The sequence below is a fragment of the Gopherus flavomarginatus genome, chromosome 6 (assembly GCF_025201925.1).
Source record: "Gopherus flavomarginatus isolate rGopFla2 chromosome 6, rGopFla2.mat.asm, whole genome shotgun sequence".
Taxonomy (NCBI): Eukaryota; Metazoa; Chordata; order Testudines; family Testudinidae; genus Gopherus; species Gopherus flavomarginatus.
This window is the reverse complement of record NC_066622.1, coordinates 87,594,526-87,616,455: the sequence shown is the minus strand read 5'-3', so window position 1 is coordinate 87,616,455 and position 21,930 is coordinate 87,594,526. Positions and strand designations below refer to the sequence as shown.

Here is a 21,930-nt window from a genome sequence, read left to right as displayed (position 1 = left end):
CTTAGTCTCCTCTTTTCCAAACTGAAAAGTCCAGCCTCTTTAATCTCTCCTCATATGGGACCCGTTCCAAACCCCTAGTCATTTCAGTTGCCCTTCTCTGAACCTTTTCTAATGCCAGTATATCTTTTTTGAGATGAGGAGACCACATCCGTATCTCTTGAGGTCCCTTCCAGTCCTACGACTCTATGATCTTCAAAGCAATAAATGGATCAGGTTCCCTAATATAGGAGGCCCCAGAAGAGATGAAACAATCCAGAATCAGATCAGCTTGAAGAGGGCTGAAAACCTCCCTATTTGATAAAGCTATTTTGCCATAGCCAGAACAACAGTAAACAAAATAATTTAAAATAAAAATGTTAAAATATAAGCAGATACTTCCTAAAAAGTGGATATGCTTCTAATATGCCAGTAGATGTTATTGCCTTCTCTAATTCCCATGAAGTACATATCTCTATATAAATGATAATCTTAATTAGCTGTATATTTAATTAACATACCCTATCATTGCAGACAACATGGTACTTTCATAATGAACTAATATTTCTGCAAAATCCAGGACTAAATCAGATGTGAATAAAACAGACACACAGCTGAACTGTATCAAAAAGGCCTATCCATACATTTTAAAAAAGACATCTCTTATGTGGTACAGAAAAGAAAAATGCAAAAAGAGGGATACACATTTATATAGTGAAGAGTAGGGCTGATTAATCATGAAAAGGGATTTTAATGTTGAAAACATACAGCGTGTGACAGATACTTTCTTCAGTAAAAAGCTCTTCCATTTTACACTATCACTAAATAAAATCTTTCCCTTCCTTAATAGCTGCACATCATTCATGTTCATTATTTTTACCCTTCTACTACTGTCTGATTATCATGCGCCTTGAAAATAGCTTAAAAAAAATAGCCTGTTGTCAGATTTCTTCTTTTTTTTTTTTTCAATAGCAAATGTTTAAAGAGTTAATGAGAACGGTCCCAGTGACTCTGCCCCTGGTTTGATTAAGCATCTGCTGCTTCTGCTCAGCTGTGTATCTCCTTATACCAGAGATGGTTATTTTATTTGTAAACTGTTTGGAAACTAAGCGAGTCCTGTTATTCAACAGGATGGTCTTCCTCTTCTGTTTTGAGCTGGTTTCCACACAAAAAAAGTCCTGCTCATTTATAAATAGATTTCCCACGCATAAGGAAAAGTGCAATTTCTTACATGCCAAAGTGAGAGAGATCCTCTAAGTTCTCCACTGAAGTTCATTTTACACCCACATTTTAAAGTCAGCCACAGAGTGGAAATGTACTGTATTTCCTCAGTTCCGTATGGTTCTGTTCCAACTGTGGAAAATCACTGCCTCACTCTCAAAATTGTTTCTCTAGTTCTAGTTAAGAGCTTGAGGGTAGAATTCATATTGTATCTGTCACATCTTCTGCGTACACTGCATTCCTTCTCTATATATTGTACTATTTCGGAAGAATTCAACTTATGTATAATGCACTATGCACTTCAGAGAATTATTATTTTGAATATCCTTTCTACTAGACACCTTCCACTTGAAAGAAACGTGTATATTCCTTTGCATCAGATTCTGAATTACAGCCCTGTCCATAGAAATGCCATCTTGGGTGGTCCCTTGGATCATCTCTCTCCCATTTCCCCACTTTAACTTGTGCTCCTTTCCCCACTCTCACCCCTCCCATCTATCCAGCTGTTGTATTTCATTTCAATTGAACTGTAAGCTCTTTTAGGACCATCTCTTGGTTACATGTTTCTACAGTGGCCAGCACAACAGGACCCTATCCTCTGGGGGCTACCAAAATACAAACATTAAACAATAACAATTACAGATGTGTAATTTAATATCCCTCATGTGCCATGCACACCCCTAATCTCTATGGCCAAGAATCTATTTGGAGTCTGACAAAACTACGTCTAAATTAGCAATTATTACTAAGGCCATGTCTACACTACAGACGTATGTCAGCATAAATGTGTCACTCAGGGAGTTGAAAAATCTACATCCTTGAGCAATGTAGTTACACTGATGTAACCCCTGGTGTAGGCAGTGCTATGTCTATGGGAGAGCTTCTCCAATCAGAGATACTGCCTCTCGCGGAGGTGGATTAACTACACCAACAAGAGAAGCACTTCCATCGGCATAGTAGTGTCTTCACTGAGCCCTAGTCTACACTAGACAGTTAGATTGAATTTAGCCGAGTTAGGTCGATTTTATAATGAATGCGTTCCATCCACCTAAAGGGCTCTTAAAATCAATTTCTGTGCTCCTCCTTGGCAAGGGGAGTAGCGCTAAAATCGACCTTGCTGGGTCGAATTTGGGGTAGCGCAGATGCAAAGTGATGTTACTGGCCTCCGGGAGTTATCCTAGAGTGCTCCAATGTGACCGCTCTGGTCAGCACTTTCAACTCTGATGCACTAGCCAGGTACACAGGAAAAGCCCCGGGAACTTTTGAATTTCATTTCCTGTTTTGTCAGCGTGGCGAGCTCAGCAGCACAGATGACCACGCAGTCCCCCCAGAATCACAAACAAGCTGCAGCATGGAGTGAACGGGAGACACTGTGTCTGATTGCTATATGAGGAGAAGAATCTGTGCAGGCAGAACTCCAATCAAAATGAAGAAATGCTAATATATATGCCAAAATCGCACAGGGCATGATGGACAGAGGCTACAACAGGGACACGCAGCAGTGCCACATGAACATCAAGGAGCTGAGGCAAGCCTACCAAAAGACAAAGGAGGCAAGTGGTTGCTCTGGGTCAGAACCCCATACATGCCTCTCTATTATCAGCTGCATGGCATTCTGGGGAGGTGAGAATCCTACCACTACCCCACCACTGTCCATGGACATCTGCAAGGGGGGAGTCTCATGCAACATAGAGGATGATTTCATGGATAAGGAAGAGGAGGAGGAGAATGTGCAGTAGGCAAGTGGTGAATCCATTCTCCCCGACAGCCAGGATCTTTTCATCTCTCTGGAACCAATACCCTCCCAAGGCAGGATCCCTGACCCTGAAGGCGGAGAAGGCTCCTCTGGTGCGTGCACATTTGTAACTACAGTACAGGGTTTAAAAGCAAAAGTGTTTGTTTGATTTGCCCTGAAGACTTGGGATACATTTGTGGCTAGTACAGCTACTGGAAAAGTCTGTTAAGGGGTCTGGGGATGGAGCGGGAATCCTCCAGGGACATTTCCATGAAGGTTTCCTGGAGGTACTCTGAAAGCTTTTCCAGAAGGTTTCTGGGAAGGGCTGCCTTATTTAGTCCTCCATGGTAGGACACTTTACCATGCCAAACTAGTAGCAAGTAGTCGGGAGTCACTGCAGCACAAAGCATGGCAGTGAATGGTCCTGGGTTTTGGTCGCATTCAAGCAACATTCGGTCTATATCTTTCTGTGTTAGCCTCAGGAGAGTGATATCATTCATGGCCACCTGGTTGAAATATGGGAATTTTTGTAAGGGAACAGTAAAAAGACCCCATTCATGCTGGGCTGTTTGTGCTTGGCTAAAAGGAATCATCCCAAATAGCCACACGGAGGGGTGTGGAGAGGTATGTGCTGCACATCCACCCAAAAACCACAGCCCCTCCTTTAAAATGGCAAACCCAACCAGCATTGCTTGCTATGGGAAACAAGGGTGCTGCAGTTTGAAAATATTCCCAAATATTATCAAGGCATTAGAAGACAAACCCGCTTATCCTTTCACTTGCTATGGCTGCCTCAAAACCAAATTCTGTTGCCCAGCCGTGTGTGATGTGCCACCATACTGGCAGGCGCTCAATATAGAAGGCAAAATGCGACCTTGTGCCTAAAACACATGTGCTGTCTGCTGTGAATTGCTTGATTCACTGTGAAAGAGTCTCCCTTTTGTTCTCAGAAATGTATCATCTTAAATTTTACTCTCGCTTTTTAGCTCACCGCAGGTGCAAATGTTTCTATGCTCCCCCTATCATCTCTGTCCCTGAGGTTATCGCAGATTAGAAGGCAAAAAAACGCACTCGCGATTACATGTTTTCCGAGCTCATGCAGACCTCCTGCACTGATAGGGCACAGCCGAATGCATGGAGTCATCCAGTGGCAGAGTCCAGAAAAGCATTAACTGACCACGATGAGAAGAGGCAGGATGCAATGCTGAGGTTAATGGGGGAGCAAACGGACATGCTCAGGCATCTGGCAGAGCTGCAGGAAAGCCAACAAGAGCACAGACCGCCGCTGCATCCACTGTACAACCTCCTGCCCTCCTCCCCTAGTTCCACATTCTCCTCACCCAGATGCCTAGATGCCACAGCCCATGCTTTCAGGAACGTCTGTGTTCATGTCCTCATCACAATCGTCTTCATGCTGCCATCTCTTAGCCAGGTTCTGCACATACTGCAGTATAATGCATGAGGTGTTTACAATGCTCGCAACAGCAGCGGTGAGCTGAGCAGGCTCCATGTTTGCCATGACATGTGTCTGCATGGGTAACCCAGGCAAAAAGGAGCAAAATGATTATCTGCAGTTGCTTTCATGGAGGGAGGCAGAGAGGGAGGGGAGAGTGATGACATGCACCCAACCACCTGCGACAATGTTTTAGCTCCATCAGGCATTGGGAGCTTAACCCATAATTCCAATGGGCAGTGGAGACTGAAGAAACTGTGGGATAGCTTCCCACAGTGCACTGCTCTGTGAGTTGATGCTAGCCATGGTAGTGAGGACGCGCTCCGCTGACTTTATGCGCTTAGTGGGGACATACACAATCGACTGTATAAAATCAATTTCTAAAAATCGACTTCTATAAAATCGACCTAATTTCATAGTGCAGACATACCCTGAAGCACTAAAGCTGTAGCAGTGTATGTGAAGACCTGAATGCTACCAAATATCCCTTTCTGCCCAAGAGCCAAGTATACTGTCTCTGTAGGACTCCCAACTCTGGCTAATGCAGACTGTGCAACACGGAATCAAACCCAGATCTCCTACACTGAAGTGCAGATCACTGATTACTTGGTTACCAAGTTGGTCCGTCTTTTTTAGTTTGACCCACAGAACCACAACTACATTGTCAAGGCAGACTGATGTCACAGTGCTATGCTTCATTCCTACTTTGAAGCAATTGTGGTAGTTATGTGCCAGTGAAAGAAGTATCTACAAAAGTGAAGGTGATGGTATGCTGTCCATTTCTTTCTGTCACTATTCTGAGGATCTCTGTTAATATTAAAGAACTGTTGTAGCATGGAATGGAATGGTTATCATCATGCACGTCTTGTCCTTTAAAAGGAACTACTGGAATGCTGGTCCTCCATTTCTCTTACAGCGTGAGTCTACTCTGAAATGTTACTATGTAAATATGGTGCCTTCAACCAGCAGATCTGCTCCTTCCATTTAGTCATACTCTTACATGCTTACTTAAGTGACAAATACATATATATATTATATTATATTTTACTTCTATTAGCACTGCAGAAACCCATATCTGTGAAACAGGAAGCTGAATTCTACTCTTATTCTCACTATCAACAACATTTTTAACAAATTTGCAGATATTTTATCACTGGTGATGTATTAGCCAGAAATTTTTATAGCGCACATCTAATCTTCTATATACCTATTCTGTGTAGCTTTCTGGAATCGTAATATGGTTTGCTCTGTTATTACTTCCAGTGAGCTGTAAAATGTAAAGAATTTCAAAATCTGATTGTTTTATGAAAAAATAGTCCCTGTGTTCTGTATACGTTGCCTAACAATGTTTCCAGAAGCAACCATGTTGTTTTCTATTGCTGCTTATCATAAATAAATTTGCATCCTATTCTTTTTTATGCTGTTTTTATGCAAAAGACTAAGAACCTTTTTATCCTCTTTTCCAAATCATATGCACCCTTGAGCCTGAAGTCATATCTAAATAGGTACTTTCCTATGGAAAAAGGAATCTTAAAAGAGCATTCCAGGTCTTGGCTCACCTATCCATATTCACTCACATAATTTCCATTGTTTTCTTTATCACAGTCCTTTTCATACAGCAAGAATCCCACAGGACTTTTCTGCTTCATCTAAGCAAGGCATTCGTAATTTTATACTACTGACAATTTAAATCCCCTTCCATGGTACCATCAGCCACTGTTTCTTAGAAGCAAAATGATTTCCCTACCATCCCCTACAAATGTGATAGATTGCATTTGAAACGCCACACTTTTGCTGCAAACTCCAGGAAGATGATGCTGTGAAGAGGAAGACAGGCCATCAGACAAGGTTGTTTACACTTGTTACCTCAAGTGTCCACACAAATTTCAATTTGCAGCTAACTATCAAAACCAACTGGATACAGAAATGTACCGTAAAAGGCAATTCATGTAACTACCTGAACAATCAGTAATACCCCATGGCTCTACTCCTGCAGTCTTAGGCATGAGGAAATAGGAAATTAAGAAATTAGCATTAGAGTAGCATGCAGGATTGGAAGAAAAGTAACACTGAGATGAAAACAAGGTGATAGACTTGTTTCTTTTGGGCGTTCTGAGCTCTGCAACACTGCTAATTTTTCCTCTTTTTCTATTCGGGATGGGGGTAGGGCATTTTTCTGTCTGCAGAAACTCCCTTTCATATCATGAAAATTTCCAGAGGAAAACAAAAAAGTGTTTCACTTTTCTTATCCCAGGGGGAAAAAAAACAAATTTTAGTTCCTCTTTCACTTGCCTGCTAAGACCGCCACAAATTGAGGATACCATAAATACCTAATAACATACCAAGACTTGATTAAATGCATTTTGGGGGCCTATCTACATTATCTATACCAAACCCATTGCTGTGGAATCTGAAAGCAATAATGCCATGAATGGTTAGTTGGAAAGCAGGAAATTCTGAACTAAGGACTTACCAGTTATGAATGAAAACTTATCTAAATATTGTGTTTTGAAATGTACATTTTGCACCTGAGATTTTTTTTTAAGTCCTCCATACACGTATGCATTCTGTAAGTCATTTGGGATCTTGCTTCTTTTAAAACATGTTTGTCCACATGAACAGAAGCTTCTGTTTAGCTTCAGGTGGAATACACAGGGAACCCTTCTCTTGTACTAAGTAACAAACTTTATACACAAATAGGCAGGAAGCAGAAATATGGAATCAGAACGGGGATATTTCCATAATGCAGTAAAGGTAAAACATTCTTTTTACAGAGAGACTAAGATTCATCCAGATTTACTACCAGACCTTATTTTTAAAGTTCTATATGGATAACCTTTAGTTTCCTTCCAAGCATTAATCAAAGGGAACTTGCAACCCAGAAATACAATGTTGCACAGCAGAAGACTGACCCTGCTTCAGACCCATGGGCAGGTTCAGAGCTGCCAGCAAAGCCAGAAGTCCAGCCAGAGAAGAGGCCAGTGAAGAGACCAACTGGAAGACAAGCTGACACCCACATGCCACTGCTTCAAAAATTCATTCCCAATCTGGGCATTAGAGACCTGCAGCTGCCAAATTCACCCTGGGAGTGTCCCAGCAGTCAGCTCCAAAGATGGAGACAGACAGAGATGGAGGAGAAATTGGAACACACAGAACCCTGCCAGTGACAGAAACATGCACTGCCTAATGAGTAATACAGTTGTTTTTGTGCACATCAGTATGCTCTGAAGTTGTGCTTCTATCCCCAAAGTCCAGGTTGTACCAAAAGTGATGTTGCATGTGCGTGACTCTAAAGCAAGGCGGCATCTATCTGTGCTCTTCGAAAAGAGGAGAGGTGATGACTGATGTTTTACTTAATGTACAGTAGTATGCTTAGAGGAATGCTGTCAAGGTTGGGAAGCTGACAATCTGATCTACCTATTTCATTTTCTTAGATCAGTTTTCAAAGCTCACGTGATATGTTGTGCGTGCATGTGTTTTAAATAAATGCTTCATTGCTCTTGGAGAACAAAATCACAGCCAGCAGCCTGACACACTCATGAGAAACCCTACAATAAAATAAGAGCTGCAGCTGCATGCTGTGTAAGAAAAACTTCCATTAAAGACTCAAATGTCAGTTTCAAACAGTTATTTATTATGAGTTAAATGAAGGAATAAATAAAGTATCATAGAACCATAGCAAACCAACCCTTATTAGGATAACTAGTCAACTCCCCTGACAGTGTAGGATTTTTTTTACACTGTTATCTAGATTTTTGGCTATTCAAGTTTTACACATCACAAATGACGGGTGCTTCCAGCAATTCCTTTGGGAGATGATTCTACAATTTAATAGATCTCATGGTCAGGACATATTTACTGATATACAGTTTCTATATTCATTTATTCACATTACAACTATACCTCTGAAAGAATTCTTCTCCCTCCTTATGGTTTATATGTCTAATATCAAGTGTTCTTCAACCATTTATAGTTATTTCTTTTGCAGACCAAACATCTGTCTATAACAAAAAGTTGTACTGTAGCCACAGAGGCACAAATTAAACTACATTTTAAATGTAAATCTCATCCTTAGGGGACTACTGCATGTGTCACTAAATGTTTCAAGAATCTGGCATGATTAACACACACTGATCAGAGAAGGAGTCAATCTAGCAGAGGATGTTTGGAAATCAGAACTGAAGTGTATTGGTAGAGCTGAGGGATGGAGAGGAGAAATAATACTGAAATAGCAGAGCAGAGGAGGGGGGAAACATTGGTGTTTTACATTGTGTTGTATATAAACATGAGCTATAGTTTAGATTTGAATTGTGTTGACAGGAAGTGCTTGAGTGGTGGCATCTGCCTGCACTATGTTTGCTACTAGCAAGTGCTCTCAGTCTTTTAATGAAGTAATAAACAAAGAACAAAGTAAAACAAAAATATCAAAAATTGTGACAAAGGCCCATGGCCTCTTTTGGTCCAGATGAGCTGGACTGAGTGGAGGGGCAATGATGGCTTTACATTACCTTTGAGTTCCTCTGATCTTCAGCATCTGGCTTCCAGGCTGCTCTAACTTACAGCTGCTGGCAAAACCCCACAATGGGCCATTGGGGCATCTAGGGTGTTGCTGGAGTGCAGTGCAAGTTATGCCCCTTCTCCCCTAACATGCCCCCAGCTAAGCTGCTAGCTGTGATAGGAGGAAAGTAAAGCTATTGAGGGAATCCTGAGCTGGCCACCAAGGCCAATTTAAGACCGCTTTTCACTCTCCAAGTGCTGCAAAGTAGCCTCACTGGGCCAAGGGTCTGGCCCAAAGCCTCTACATAAAGTCTTTGTGAGAAGACATGTGAAATGTGTGTTTGTAAATTAAGGTACATTGTCATAGAAGCTTCTGGTACGGTAAATTAATGCTTTAATTCTGCAAAAATTTACTATCAGCTGTAGCGCTTAATAATGTGATGAACAGCTCAACAAACAACAATGGGACTCCACTGCTGAGTGAAGTGACTCATATGGATGCTTGCAGGACTGGGCCCTTCAAGAGCAAATGGGACACTGTGAATTATGTTTCACAGATTAAACCAGTCTGCAAGGTCCAATTACAGCAGTTCCCTCACAGTAACTCCTCACAAGAATACAACGTGTAAGCAAAGTGTGAACGCTGAAGGAGCAGCCCATTAACTGATGCCTGGTAACATGTTCAATGGTCAAGACTGCGAAGGACAGTTACACTTACCCATGGAGAGGCGAGCAATTGTTTGAAGAACCTGCTCTCCTACGCCTTCTGATGTATCCTCTCCAAAATCATCCAAACAACATCTGGAACATTGCTAAAGTAAAGAAGCGGGACTCTGACAACACTAAAGAATAACCGCACTATTCTGCCATTGCTGTATTGAGTCCCATTAGTTTTAATCTTGCTGTATATTTAGAGTCAAGTCAAGTAATGTTAGATGCCCCAGGCCTTTATCTTGAATCCAAACAGGGCCTCAGAAAGGTTGAACTAAGTTATCAGCTGTATAAATAATAAATGTGATCAACAACAAATAAAATAAAAATGGAATCATAACAGAGAAAATTATCTGAATCACAAATCAAGGACAAAGAGACATTTTCAAACCTCATATAAAGCAAAAGGAAGAGGTTGGGCAGAGGAACTAGGCAACGTATTTCCAAACTCAGAATCTAACACAATATGTAATATAGTTCAAGCTGTCTAACAGTGGCAGTCTTGTTGCATAAAAGTACCAGGGAGGTGGATATATTAGGAATACATTAGATTAACAAGGATATTTGGCATGTAAATACCATTTTTCATTCACAAATATCCAAGCACTTCACAAAGGTGGTTAAGTATTATCTTTCCAGATGAGAGTCAGAGACAAAGACGACAGACAGGATAGATATGGCTGATGCTTAACAGGGGTACAGGATGCTGGTTAACACAGGTCACCCAGAAATAAGAATGAGAAACACATATAGACAGAAAATAATTTCTGGACTAATGCTGTCCTTCTTCTAATGTGAAAAGAAGCCTCCAAGACTGGCAATTTTAGAAAGGACTTTTCCATTCTAAATAGAAATACAATGGAGTTTATTAAAATAATGTTTCTTGGTTAGGAATAAGACCATGAGCAAAACGTCGCCAAGCATGCTGACAGAGTAAAACAAGACTTCCATAAAAGGTTGTGAATAGATGAGCTTTTGCATGAGTTTGCGGAATGGTCTGATCTTTAATGGCTCATCAGACACCAAGCCAAGATGATCACTCCCTAAAAAACAACTTCCTAGGAGGTAGTACTAAAAATACTAAGAACTGAGATGCTCCAACAGGATTTTTATTAATTTAGTAAGACAAAGCTAATAATCCATGACCCAAATGTTTTTCCCTTATTAGGTTGTTTTAAATGTTATATTCTCTCAAATAAATTTAGAAGCTAGCAGATACCAGTTTCCTTTTACAAAGTCATTAAAAGAAAACAAAAAACCAGCCATGACTGGTAACAAACCTTGACAGGGAATGTTTTGTAATACAAAATAATTCAAGTGGGTCTGGTGTAACACAAGATACTAAATCTATTTCCTACCCAAAAAAGAAAATAGAAAATGTAGAATACTTGAAATTAAAGGACCATTAACAATGTGTTACTCATATTTATGAAATGATTACTAGATGCGTCTCCACAGGGTGTGCTATGATGGCTGTTTCTTCAAAGTACAAGAAACACCATGTCACTTGGCTGCCCTATTGCTCTTTTGAGCAGAGAATGAAAGATTGATGGGCATGGAGATTTAATTACAGTTTCATTTGGGTATATTTTCTCAGGTGGGTTATGACACACGTTGAAAGGCAGGATACTACTTCCTTGGAAATGTTGTTAATTGAACAGACTATCATCCCTCGGATCATTTCCCTTTTAAATTTGATACAAGCCTTTGCATTTTCACCAAAATGAGGTAGGACTGGGTAAATAATTCATTTTTTGGTTTGCTGTCAGTTTCAAAAACTGAAAAGCAGAAAACTTAAACCAAAATTGAAAATGCCTCCCAAAAATTAATCAAAGCTGACCAAAATTTTATTTCAGGTTGAACAAAATGTATCATTGTGGAACGCTTTTTCAAATAAAAGCAAAGGAAATAAAAGGCTAGATTCTTAGAAATCAGGAGGAAGAAGAGGTGGTGATGTTCACCTTATAACTTTATAGCCCACTGGTTAATGGCACTCACCTGGGGATATGGGAGATCCAGATTCAGTTTTCCCCTTTGCCTGACAAGAAGCAGGGATTTAAAATTGCATCTCTCATGCTGCAGAAGTTTGCGCTAACCACTGCACTATGGGATATTCTGGTGTTGGTCTTTCCAAATTTCCACTGTTGAAGCTGTTCCACTTTGTTCCACCATCACCTCCTCCTTCGCTGCCTCCCTCCTCCTAAACCCCATTTTGTGAATGGAACTTAAGTCCCGAAAAGAATTTTTGGCTGAAACTATTCAGCGAATTTGTGTCAAATTCACGAATAGTTTTGGGTAGACAAAAACTGCATTTTTTCAGTGAATAACCTCCCACCCCTCCAATTAGTGGCCAGGCTTTCTCCCTCCTTAAAGATGACCATTCCTCATATGATTAACTAATTAGATGATTTATGCGAAAGTAGCTTGGTCCGCATGCAGATAAGATCTCAGAAACATCTTGTATGTTACTAAGGATCACACTGAGCTAATTTTCTATCTAAAATCTATAACTGGATTTCTGGGCATCTTGAGCACTCACAGATTGCTCATCTCTAGAAATGCTGAGTACTGTTGCTGTTTTCACCCCCAAGAGACCAATTCTTCAAGGAGTCAGGAGACTACTTAGCAGACACCTGTAGCTTTATTGTCAATACAGTTTAGAATTATGGAGCTAGGTTATGCACGCTAGCAAACATATTACTGTCTTGACACATGATAACTCAGAAGAAGTCTGTCAGAGGAGTCCTTCAGAGTAGTCTCTGAAATAGATTTGTGCATAAGCAGATGGGCAATAATATTCAAAATCCTGCCATGATGTAAAATTTTTCCCCAATTAAGTCATCTGCTGGTGCAATGGAGATTATTTTCTCAACAACCTAGAATATGCTCAGATTCCCTGAAGTAAGCAGCCTGTGTTCTGGTTCCAGGCAACCTGGATTTATCCATCTCGGAGGTTACTAACACAGAACAAAAACTTCTCATTTCTATGCTTTGGTAGTTATACAAGTTTTCTCGGAGCAGTAAGACAATATAAGGGTTAGTTAATGTTTGTGGAAGAGGCACCTCTCAAACTCTTTCACAATAATGAACTTTGATAAAGTTTTAATTTGATTTGAAAGGGACACTTTCAAGTTTTCCAGTATATAGCTCAAAATCTCACCAACCATTCGTAATTATTATCTGCTTATAAAATCCACCTAATTTGTTATGGGCTTCCTTTTTATACTATTTTTTTAAATTAGTATTGTTTTTTCTTATAAAACAAAATCTGACAGCAGTCCAGCTCTTTGAGACCTGACCTTCAGTAAGAAATCAGGGTGCCTTCACAATAGAAATAGCTTGAAAAAATTGCTAAATTTCAGGTGATTAAAATGAGTAAATATTGAATTTGAGAAAATTATTAAAAATCTTGACAGGGTCTTTTTAATTAAAAAGGAATACTGATGCAGTAAAAGTGAATAGAAAGCCCAGTTCCAAGGCTTCAAAACAATTTACTGCAGTAAGAAATCTTTACTTTAAAATCATACTGTCTGAATTTACTTGCCAACTACACCACTATAACGCAGCTCTATTTCTCTACCGTATCTGACTATGTGATGCACAGTATTCAAACATACAGTGCCTGAAGTTGCAAAAAGTACATTACCCACACAAGGCCAATATCTGCTAACAGTGACACTTGTTACAGCTGGTACCCCACTGGGTGGATACTATTAACATGGCCAAGGATAACCCCATTTATTTCAAGAGACTTTGGATCCGGTTCTCAATGAACATGGACTATGAACTACCCTTTCAATCACATTGATATTCTCCTGCCCCACCCCATCAAGTCAGTGTTCTGGCACATTGGTTGGGTAGCGCAGGGGCACCTTGTTCTGCAACTGCCTTTGCTTCACCTGCCTTGTGAATAAATAAAGGTTTTCAGTTCTATCCAGCATCTTTCATCAGTACTATGAATGCAATTTTTAAAAATGCCTCATTGACTTAGGAATATAAGTCTGCCTAGATCTTCATCATACAGTTCATCAGATATTCTCGATTCACTTTTTACTTTCACGTAATTCACTAAAAGGTTGCTTTGATGTTGCACCTTATTTTGAGGAATCTTGGCATCTGGAATAGATATCTTGCCAATAAGAGAGATCTTCCAACAGGGCTTGAGATGTTGATTTCAGTAGTCTAGACAGTTACAAACTGGCACTACTATCAGTAGAGCATTTCTAGTAGGCCAAATAGCCATCAGATGTTAGTGACGTTCAGTCACTGCTGATAGGGAATGCATAGAACCAGACACTTGGAAGTGAAAGGCTCTATATCCCAAAACATAACATAACTCTGCAGTCCTCACAAATTTATCCTTTCACATGAAATGGCTAATAGGCATAAATGCCGTATTTAGGCAAAATTGGAATTGCATAACAATATGATACTATATCATCTATATTTATATACACAGAGAGATGATGGGATGAAATGCCCCAAATCAACTCAGAGTCAATGTAACTGCCTGCTAATACTTTATGCAGACATTGTTAGATCTAAAGCACTCAGACCCAGGAAAGATAATTAAGGCTAGTCAGGAACTATCCCACTCAATTTCAGCATGCTGAGATTTAAGGTATTCATTTTACTTCTTCCTTCCTTTGGTTCCTGTGAAGCCTCACAATCACACACACAGTTATCATGTCATGTTCCTAAGGACCTTCACACGCACCAACTTTACTGACCTGCAGCATCTGCAGATAGCCTTCTTGTGGATCACAGAGCAATGAAGATATTCTATGATTATTTCTCATGCATCTCTGATTGTTGTCTCTTGACAGAGGGAAGATTTGCCGGATAACCGTCATCCTCCCGAGAGCACTGTGTACCAATTCTAATATTTCATTATCACTGATTTCCTGTGAAGAGAAACACAGTTCTTTTAAACAATACAACACACATATTTCTTGTATTGCTGACATTATTTGATCAAATATTCTAAACAGAAAATGACCCTGAATTTTTTTTAATAGATTCAATCCAGGACAAATGATCCCATTTTGTGTATGTTAATAGGAATGTTTTATATGCATCATTTAAAACAGACTAGACCTCAGCATTATACAGCACCTTTTATGCCCAAGCTATCTTGGCTCTTCTTATACATTAGCTACTTAGCTTATTATAGCAAAATGATGAGATGGTTAAAATAGCTTGGTTAAACAAGGACCAATAAGTGCTTTCATCCAAAGTGTAAACTGCATTCAAGCAGAAAGTTAATATTTTTAGGTCTTTTTTTTTTTTTTTTTTAAAGGTCATTTTGTGCCTCATCACATCCTGATTCTGCTTGGGACCAAAAGCATAAGTGGCAAAACAGCATATGAAAGGCTGTTCTTACAGTAATCCTGGCCAGACCAAAATCTCATGAGAAAACCCACATTTTGTACAACTGACAGCCCTATTTTGCAGACTAAAGGGTATGGAAAGTTCTGATAAGCATCTGAAATCTTTTGACAGTTTAACCACATTAGCAAAAGAAGTCAAGATTAGGTGAGGCTTTGTTAACACATGTAAACTAAACTTGACATAGCTATGACGTTAACTTGCATCTATTTTAAGGAAAATATCTTCTATCTTAATTAAGCTGGTTGAGATCAACCTATGACTACCCCTGTGTTTTTACTAAGGAAAAATGGTTGCCTTGACCTCTTTTCCTAATCTTGGACATTTTTCTGAATGAACCACCAAACCTTTTGGGTTCCCTTGTTAATAGCACAGTAATTGTGTAGACATTTGGAAGTGCATTACACTACCAATGATTTCTCTCAAAGCTTTGGATCTTAGAATGCATTTTTCTTTTATTTGATCAGGATGTTAAGAATCTTCTCTTAGATTTCGACCAGAGATGTTCAAAAATAGGTGCCTAAAATTGGACTTCTAGGGTGGCCTTCTAGGGACTTCTAAATAGGTGGCCTGATTTTTAAAAGTGCTGAGCCCCTAACAGCTACCTTTGAAGTCAAAAGGTAAATTTTGTTCTTTTCTCAGATATTGCATGTAAGTGAAAGGGAGCTCCTGGGTGTCTAGACATCTTGAAAGTTAAATCATTTCCTAGGTGTCTAGATATGGATTTAGGCACTCATTTTTGAAAATTTTGGGCTGAATGTTTTTGACTATTTCATTAAAAAACCCATCATCACAGATAATGAAAAACACTTAAAGATCACAACAAAGAAAAAATGCAGGATAGAAAGAAGACAAAGTAGTTGAAGGAAAAGAGAAAAAAAATAGACCAGGTTAAGAAGAAAATCCAAAATTATTTGGTCAACTTCCACCTCAACAGTCACCAGAGACAAATAAAAAAAAGACTGTAGGTTCAAGGGTGTACGGTGACTGATTATGTCATGACACACACAAGATTCTAGGGGCAACAGGTTTCATGGTGGTGAACTGACCATCTTTTTTCTGATTCACAAGGCATTTTATTAACACACTGATAGGCATTTATAGCCAGCTGCAACACCATGATATATTAAATGATGATATTCTATGTAATAGCAATTCTGTTTTGTGAGATTATGGACAATGTGAGCTTGAGACATTTAATTGCTGAGTGTATTTGTCATTTTAAGTTGCTAGGTATACCCTTGGCTTCAGTTTATCAGTTAATGTGCAGGGTAATAATGAATGCTGTCATATCTTCACTGTTCCAGAAAAGTTTGGAAGGAAAAAAGAAAGTAAAGGAAGAGAGGAAGAAGGAAGGAACACCGCCAATCTTGCCTGTCTTGGGACAGGCTCCCATAGGAAACTGATGAAGCTTTCACTGCTTTGCTTCTTAATGCTGAATTTGCTTAAATGGAGCACAGAAGATTTCAGAAGTTGCACTGCTACTAATGAGGTGCCATTGTTAGAACAGGTTTCAGACAGGCAGCCGTGTTAATCTATGTCCGCAAAAAGGACAGGAGTACTTGTGGCATCTTAGAGACTAACAAATTTGTTTGAGCATAAAGTTTCGTGGGCTACAGCCCACTTCTTTGGATGCATAGAATGGAACACACAGAAAGAAGATATTTATACATACAGAGAACATGAAAAGGTGGAAGTAGCCATGCCAACTGTAAGAGGCCAATCAACTGAGATGAGCTATCATCAACAGGAGAAAAAAAAAAACCTTTGAAGTGATAATCGAGATGACCCAGATAGTCTAAGGTGTGAGGAGAACTTAACATGGGGAAATAGATTCAATTAGTGTAATGACCCAACCATTCCCAGTCTCTGTTTAAACCTAAGTTAATTGTATCTAATTTGCATATTAATTCAAGTTCAGTGGTCTCTCTCTTTGGAGTCTGTTTTTGAAGTTTTCTTGTTGCAAAATTGCCACCTTCAAGTCTGTCACTGAGTGGTTAGAGAGGCTGAAGTGTTCTCCCACTGGTTTTTGAATGTTATGATTCCTGATGTCAGATTTGTGTCCATTTATTCTTTTGCGTAGAGACTGTCCGGTTTGGCCAATGTATATGGCAGAGGGGCATTGCTGGCACATGATGGCGTATATCACGTTGGTAGATGTGCAGGTGAACGAGCCCGATGGCGTGGCTGATGTGACTAGGTCCTATGATGGTGTCACTTGAATAGATATGTGGACAGAGTTGGCATCGGGCTTTGTTGCAAGGATAGGTTCCTGGGTTAGTGTTTCTGTTGTATGGTGTGTGTATGGAAATCCTGGACACCCCATCATCTCAAGCATTGGCACCCTAACAGCAGGATTGTCTGGCTATGAGGACTCTTTCCTCAAGTCCTACGTTACCAGCACTCCCAGCTATCTTCGAGACACAACTGACTTCCTGAGGAAACTACAGTCCATTGGTGATCTTCCAGAAAACACCATCCTGGCCACTATGGATGTAGAAGCCCTCTACACCAACATTCCACACAAAGACGGACTACAAGCCATGAGGAATAGTATCCCCGATAATACCAAAGTAAACCTGGTGGCTGAACTTTGTGACTTTGTCCTCACCCACAAACTATTTCACATTTGGGGACAATATATACCTTCAAGTCAGCGGTACTGCTGTGGGTACCCGCATGGCCCCACAGTATGCCAACATCTTTATGGCTGACTTAGAACAATGTTTCCTTAGCTCTCGTCCCCTAACGCCCCTACTCTACTTGTGCTACATTGATGATATCTTCATCATCTGGACCCATGGAAAAGAAGCCCTCAAAGAATTCCACCATGATTTTAACAATTTCCATCCCATCATCAACCTCAGCCTAGACCAATCCACACAAGCGGTCCATTTCCTAGACACTACTGTGCTAATAACCGGTAGTCACATAACCCCCACCCTATACCGGAAACCCACTGACTGCTATACTTACCTACATGCTTTCTTTTGGGTGGTGGTAGTTTAAACAAAGTACATACCACTGCAAAGTAAATGTACAGGTTGGGAGGAATGACAGGAGAAAGTCATCTAGTTGAAGAATACCTTAAGAGGAAGAGATTAATTAATTTAGGGATGCATGTGTTCCTGCACAGAACAATTTGGGTCAAAGATGAGGGTAAATAGCAGAGATTCACAAACACAAACCACAGCCTAAGTTTCTTCTTCAAGCTTGGTTAGTACTCAAGTTTCTCTGCCAGACCTTCAATGTCCTAGCTCCCTAAACCCCTTTAGCACAAAAAGATGCTTCTATTGCCTGTTCATTGCAGCTGAAGTTAACTGCACATGGCTTACATATTTTATATTAAAAACTATTTTTGACTAGGGAAATACAATGATTTTAAAATCCTGGGTTTAATTCACTACTGAAATTGCTGTAGGGTGGCTATTTGTTAACTCCTGTTTCCTGTGAAGGGTTCCCCCAAGGGAATGGTAAACCAATGGTATCGCCTATTACCTTCCCTTCTGTGTCCCATTTGAAAGGGACAGTTTTTAATTCTGGCTAGAGCTCCATAGAAGCTCCACTAGTGGAATCTGAATATCTTCATCAGCTCTTCTCCCCGATGCTTTGGCCACACCTTCTCCACAGCTGGTCCAACCCAATTTCTAAGCTGCACAAACCAGCCCTGAGCCTCTCCTGAAGTGGGGTTTGCCACTGTGCTTCCCCCATTCTGTCAAGGGGCCCTGCAGCTTGTGTTCTGTCAGCAGCAGTGAATCTGGCCCTCTATTTTTAGCATGAAAGAAATAAGTCTTTTGTTTTCATTTCACTTTTGCTCTCAAGCTGTGAGTGAAACGACCATGAGGTTATTATAATTACTTGGTTTGGTAGACTAGAACGGCAGCTTTGGCTCGTTTTAGTCCTTTTCTGCCAATTTCCAGTCTGTTTTAGGATTTTTTTTTTTAAACTTTGCAGAATGTTACTATCATGATACTAATGACAGGCCAGTTAGTGGGGGTAAAGTCTCCCAGAAGCTGAATAGAGGGCTTTTGAGATTTGTTACTGAATTCAGGTAAGTTCCTGATGCCTTTACTGGAACCAGTGCACAGGCACTCCACAGGTATCCTGCAGGCACCAAAAGGTCCTCCAGGCAGATTGCTTTATTCCTGAGGTTTCTCTTCTCTGTGGGAAGCCATACAGGGAACCTAATCATTTGGTATGCTCATCTGAGCAAGAAACGTTTTCATGGGATACCTCTTGCCTCATCTTTTTTCTCATCAGTTATCCTTCTAGGGCAAGCCTCTTCACACACAAACTCCAATGGAGTGAGGTTAAACAACAAGAAACTTATTTTTAAAAGAACAATTTAAATTAGCAAGAACTTTCAACTAACTTACACAGGAGGCAAGGGCTGGTTCAATGGCTGCACCAACTGATGAATAGACATTTAGGAACAGGGTCTCATAACCTCATGTCCAGAATACTTGAACTGAGATGCATGAGCATGTGCATTGCTTAATTACAGTGAATAAGTCTGAGACTCACTTAGCAGGACATGCTTTTCCTATGGTGGGGATCTGCAGAGGAACTTTTTGGAGGAATGTTCAGCCATTACATCTTTCACCCATCAATCACCCATATCTACTGGTGGATAAATCCGTTTTAGAGATGTGGAAACTGAGGCACGGTGAAGTTAACTGACTTTCTCAGGGTCACGAAGCAAGTCAACGGCATAGCCAGGGACTGAACCCTAAGATGTCAACTCTCACCTTGGTGTTTTTAAAACTAGACACTGCATCCCATTTGTCAAAATACTTGCAGTTCTAGTTTTATAGTAGGTATGATAAATGTTATGCACAGAAAGTTTATCTGAATCCCAAGAATGAAAATTAAATAAAAAGTAACCCTAAAAGGACAAAAAATATGTGCATTGGACTCTTGTTTTATATCAATCAGGACAACTGTGTGTATTCAGAAAATAGTTTTCCACGAAGGCAGAAAAAAAGCCATCTCAAAGGATCTTATAATTAAGCCCTAATTTGTCTATTTATTTATTTTAAAGTGATTTCCTTTTTTCACATACATGATACAAAATCTTTCTTCACTTTGTGAAACAGAGGAAGTGCTCTGCTTAACTATTTGGCCACTTAGTTTTTGTTTTTTTGTTTGTTTTTTTTAACAGAAATTTAACCCTGATTTTCCAGTCAATATGAGGGTCATTAGGGCTGTTATGGCACAAGGCTGCTGCAGTGCAAGGAATGGGGATGTGTAAATGCTGGATACTACACCTGTGATATCATATAGCCTAGTTTCACACAAAACCTTTAGTTCAGTGTCTTCCAGCTTTGATCCCACAGTGCCATTACAATGCTGTGACTTAAGCCTTTACCAAATGTAGGGTTAATTGGTTTGTTTGTTTCAAGCATTTTCTTTTGAAGATGAAAGACTTCATTCTCCACTACTTTGGCCCTTGAGTAGTCATTTCCTCTCATCCATAGAAAGAACTACCAAATCTGAATTACCCACTCACTTATACCATGGATGGCATTTTACACCAGCTTTGCACTCACTGGCCCAAAGCCTCTTCTATGGCTCAGAGGTACATAGCAGCCTGTGGGAACAGGAGTGCAAATATTGCCTTTTCTGCTCCTCTAATCCTGGGCTGGCTGTGCGCCAGTCTGTCTCCCGTGACTAACTGCTGAAAGCAAGGGGTTGATTCAGCAGCTGGGAATACCATGACGTAGGGATAGCTGACCCTCCTTCCCTAGTCCATGTGCTGTATTAGGGAGCATGTGACATAAAAGCTACAACAAAATTCCATGCCAGTACACAGACACTACAGTGAGGGAGGCCTGACGGAGTGGGAGAGAGCCATATCACATCTAATAGGTTTTAATGGTGATCACAGAACACCTGCCAGATGACCAAGGTGTTAGAGGCTCCTACACAGGCTCTCCTCTGTTTTCTAATCTTGGTCATTTATTCTCATCTTTCTCACCCCATTGTACACTAGGCTGAAGAATAAGAAAGAAAAAGAGTAGAGATGGAAGGAAAGAGCATGAGCCAGCTTCACCCGGGGGAAAGGAGCTAAGAGCAGCTCCCTGGAGCACACCCATTCTTGCCTTGAGTACAGCAGGGAAAGATCTAGCACATACTCCCCATGCCATTGGGACCTCACACATGCCAAGGGAGGGGAGATGGAAGTTTCCATACCAGCCTCAAACACTTTAACAATTTGTCATTATTATATAAATTATGTAAAGTTATGCAAATACATGCAAATATAAATAACTTATTTTTATTCATGCTGTTGGTATATATGAATAATCTTTGAGGAAAGATAAGATTGCTAGATAAAGCCCACAGCCTAGACGCAAAAATAAAATGTGTGCCCTTCCTGGTCACATAGACTATTACATGTAGAGCCTGCATTGGAAGTGGTGGTCAGCGCTAGCACCCATTTATCTAGTTATACACAAAGAACATCAATTAGTTAGTTTGGAATACCTCACTATGTGCTCAGGGGAATATTTAAATCTACTTTGGTTGTTTTCAGCTATCATAGCACAAATTGCAAAATGAGACAATTAAGTTTCACATTACAATCTCTATTTTCCTAGAGGTAATGACAGAAAATTATAACTTGTAATAATATTAAACATTTAAAGAACCAAAAGAGATTTCCAGAAAGTAGGTCCCTAAGAAAATCAGAGGATTAACTTGAATGGCAACAAGGGCCATGAGTTTCATAAACTCACAGGGGTCGACAACCTTCAGCTGCAGCCCATCAGGGCAATCCACTGGCGGGCCGCAAGATATTTGCATGCATCCATGCTGATGATGTGTTCTGCTCTATTACAATCCAAAGTAGCGTGGACCGACACATGTTCATTTTCATTATTTGAGTCAGATGCCACCAGAAGAAGGTTGATTTTCTTTTTTGGTGGTTCAGGTTGTGTCATTTCTGCAT

At 40.1% G+C, this 21,930-nt stretch overlaps 1 protein-coding gene across 6 annotated transcripts in view; it reads right to left on the bottom strand.

Moving 5' to 3' along the window:
• GRID1 (glutamate ionotropic receptor delta type subunit 1) overlaps positions 1-21,930 on the bottom strand; it is an 845,542-nt gene that overhangs the window by 155,366 nt on the left and 668,246 nt on the right. For all 6 annotated transcript variants that reach the window (XM_050958562.1, XM_050958557.1, XM_050958559.1 and 3 more), the window contains exon 6: positions 14,324-14,497. In XM_050958562.1, the coding sequence (XP_050814519.1) occupies positions 14,324-14,497 (174 nt within the window). The remainder of the gene's footprint in view (positions 1-14,323; positions 14,498-21,930) is intronic.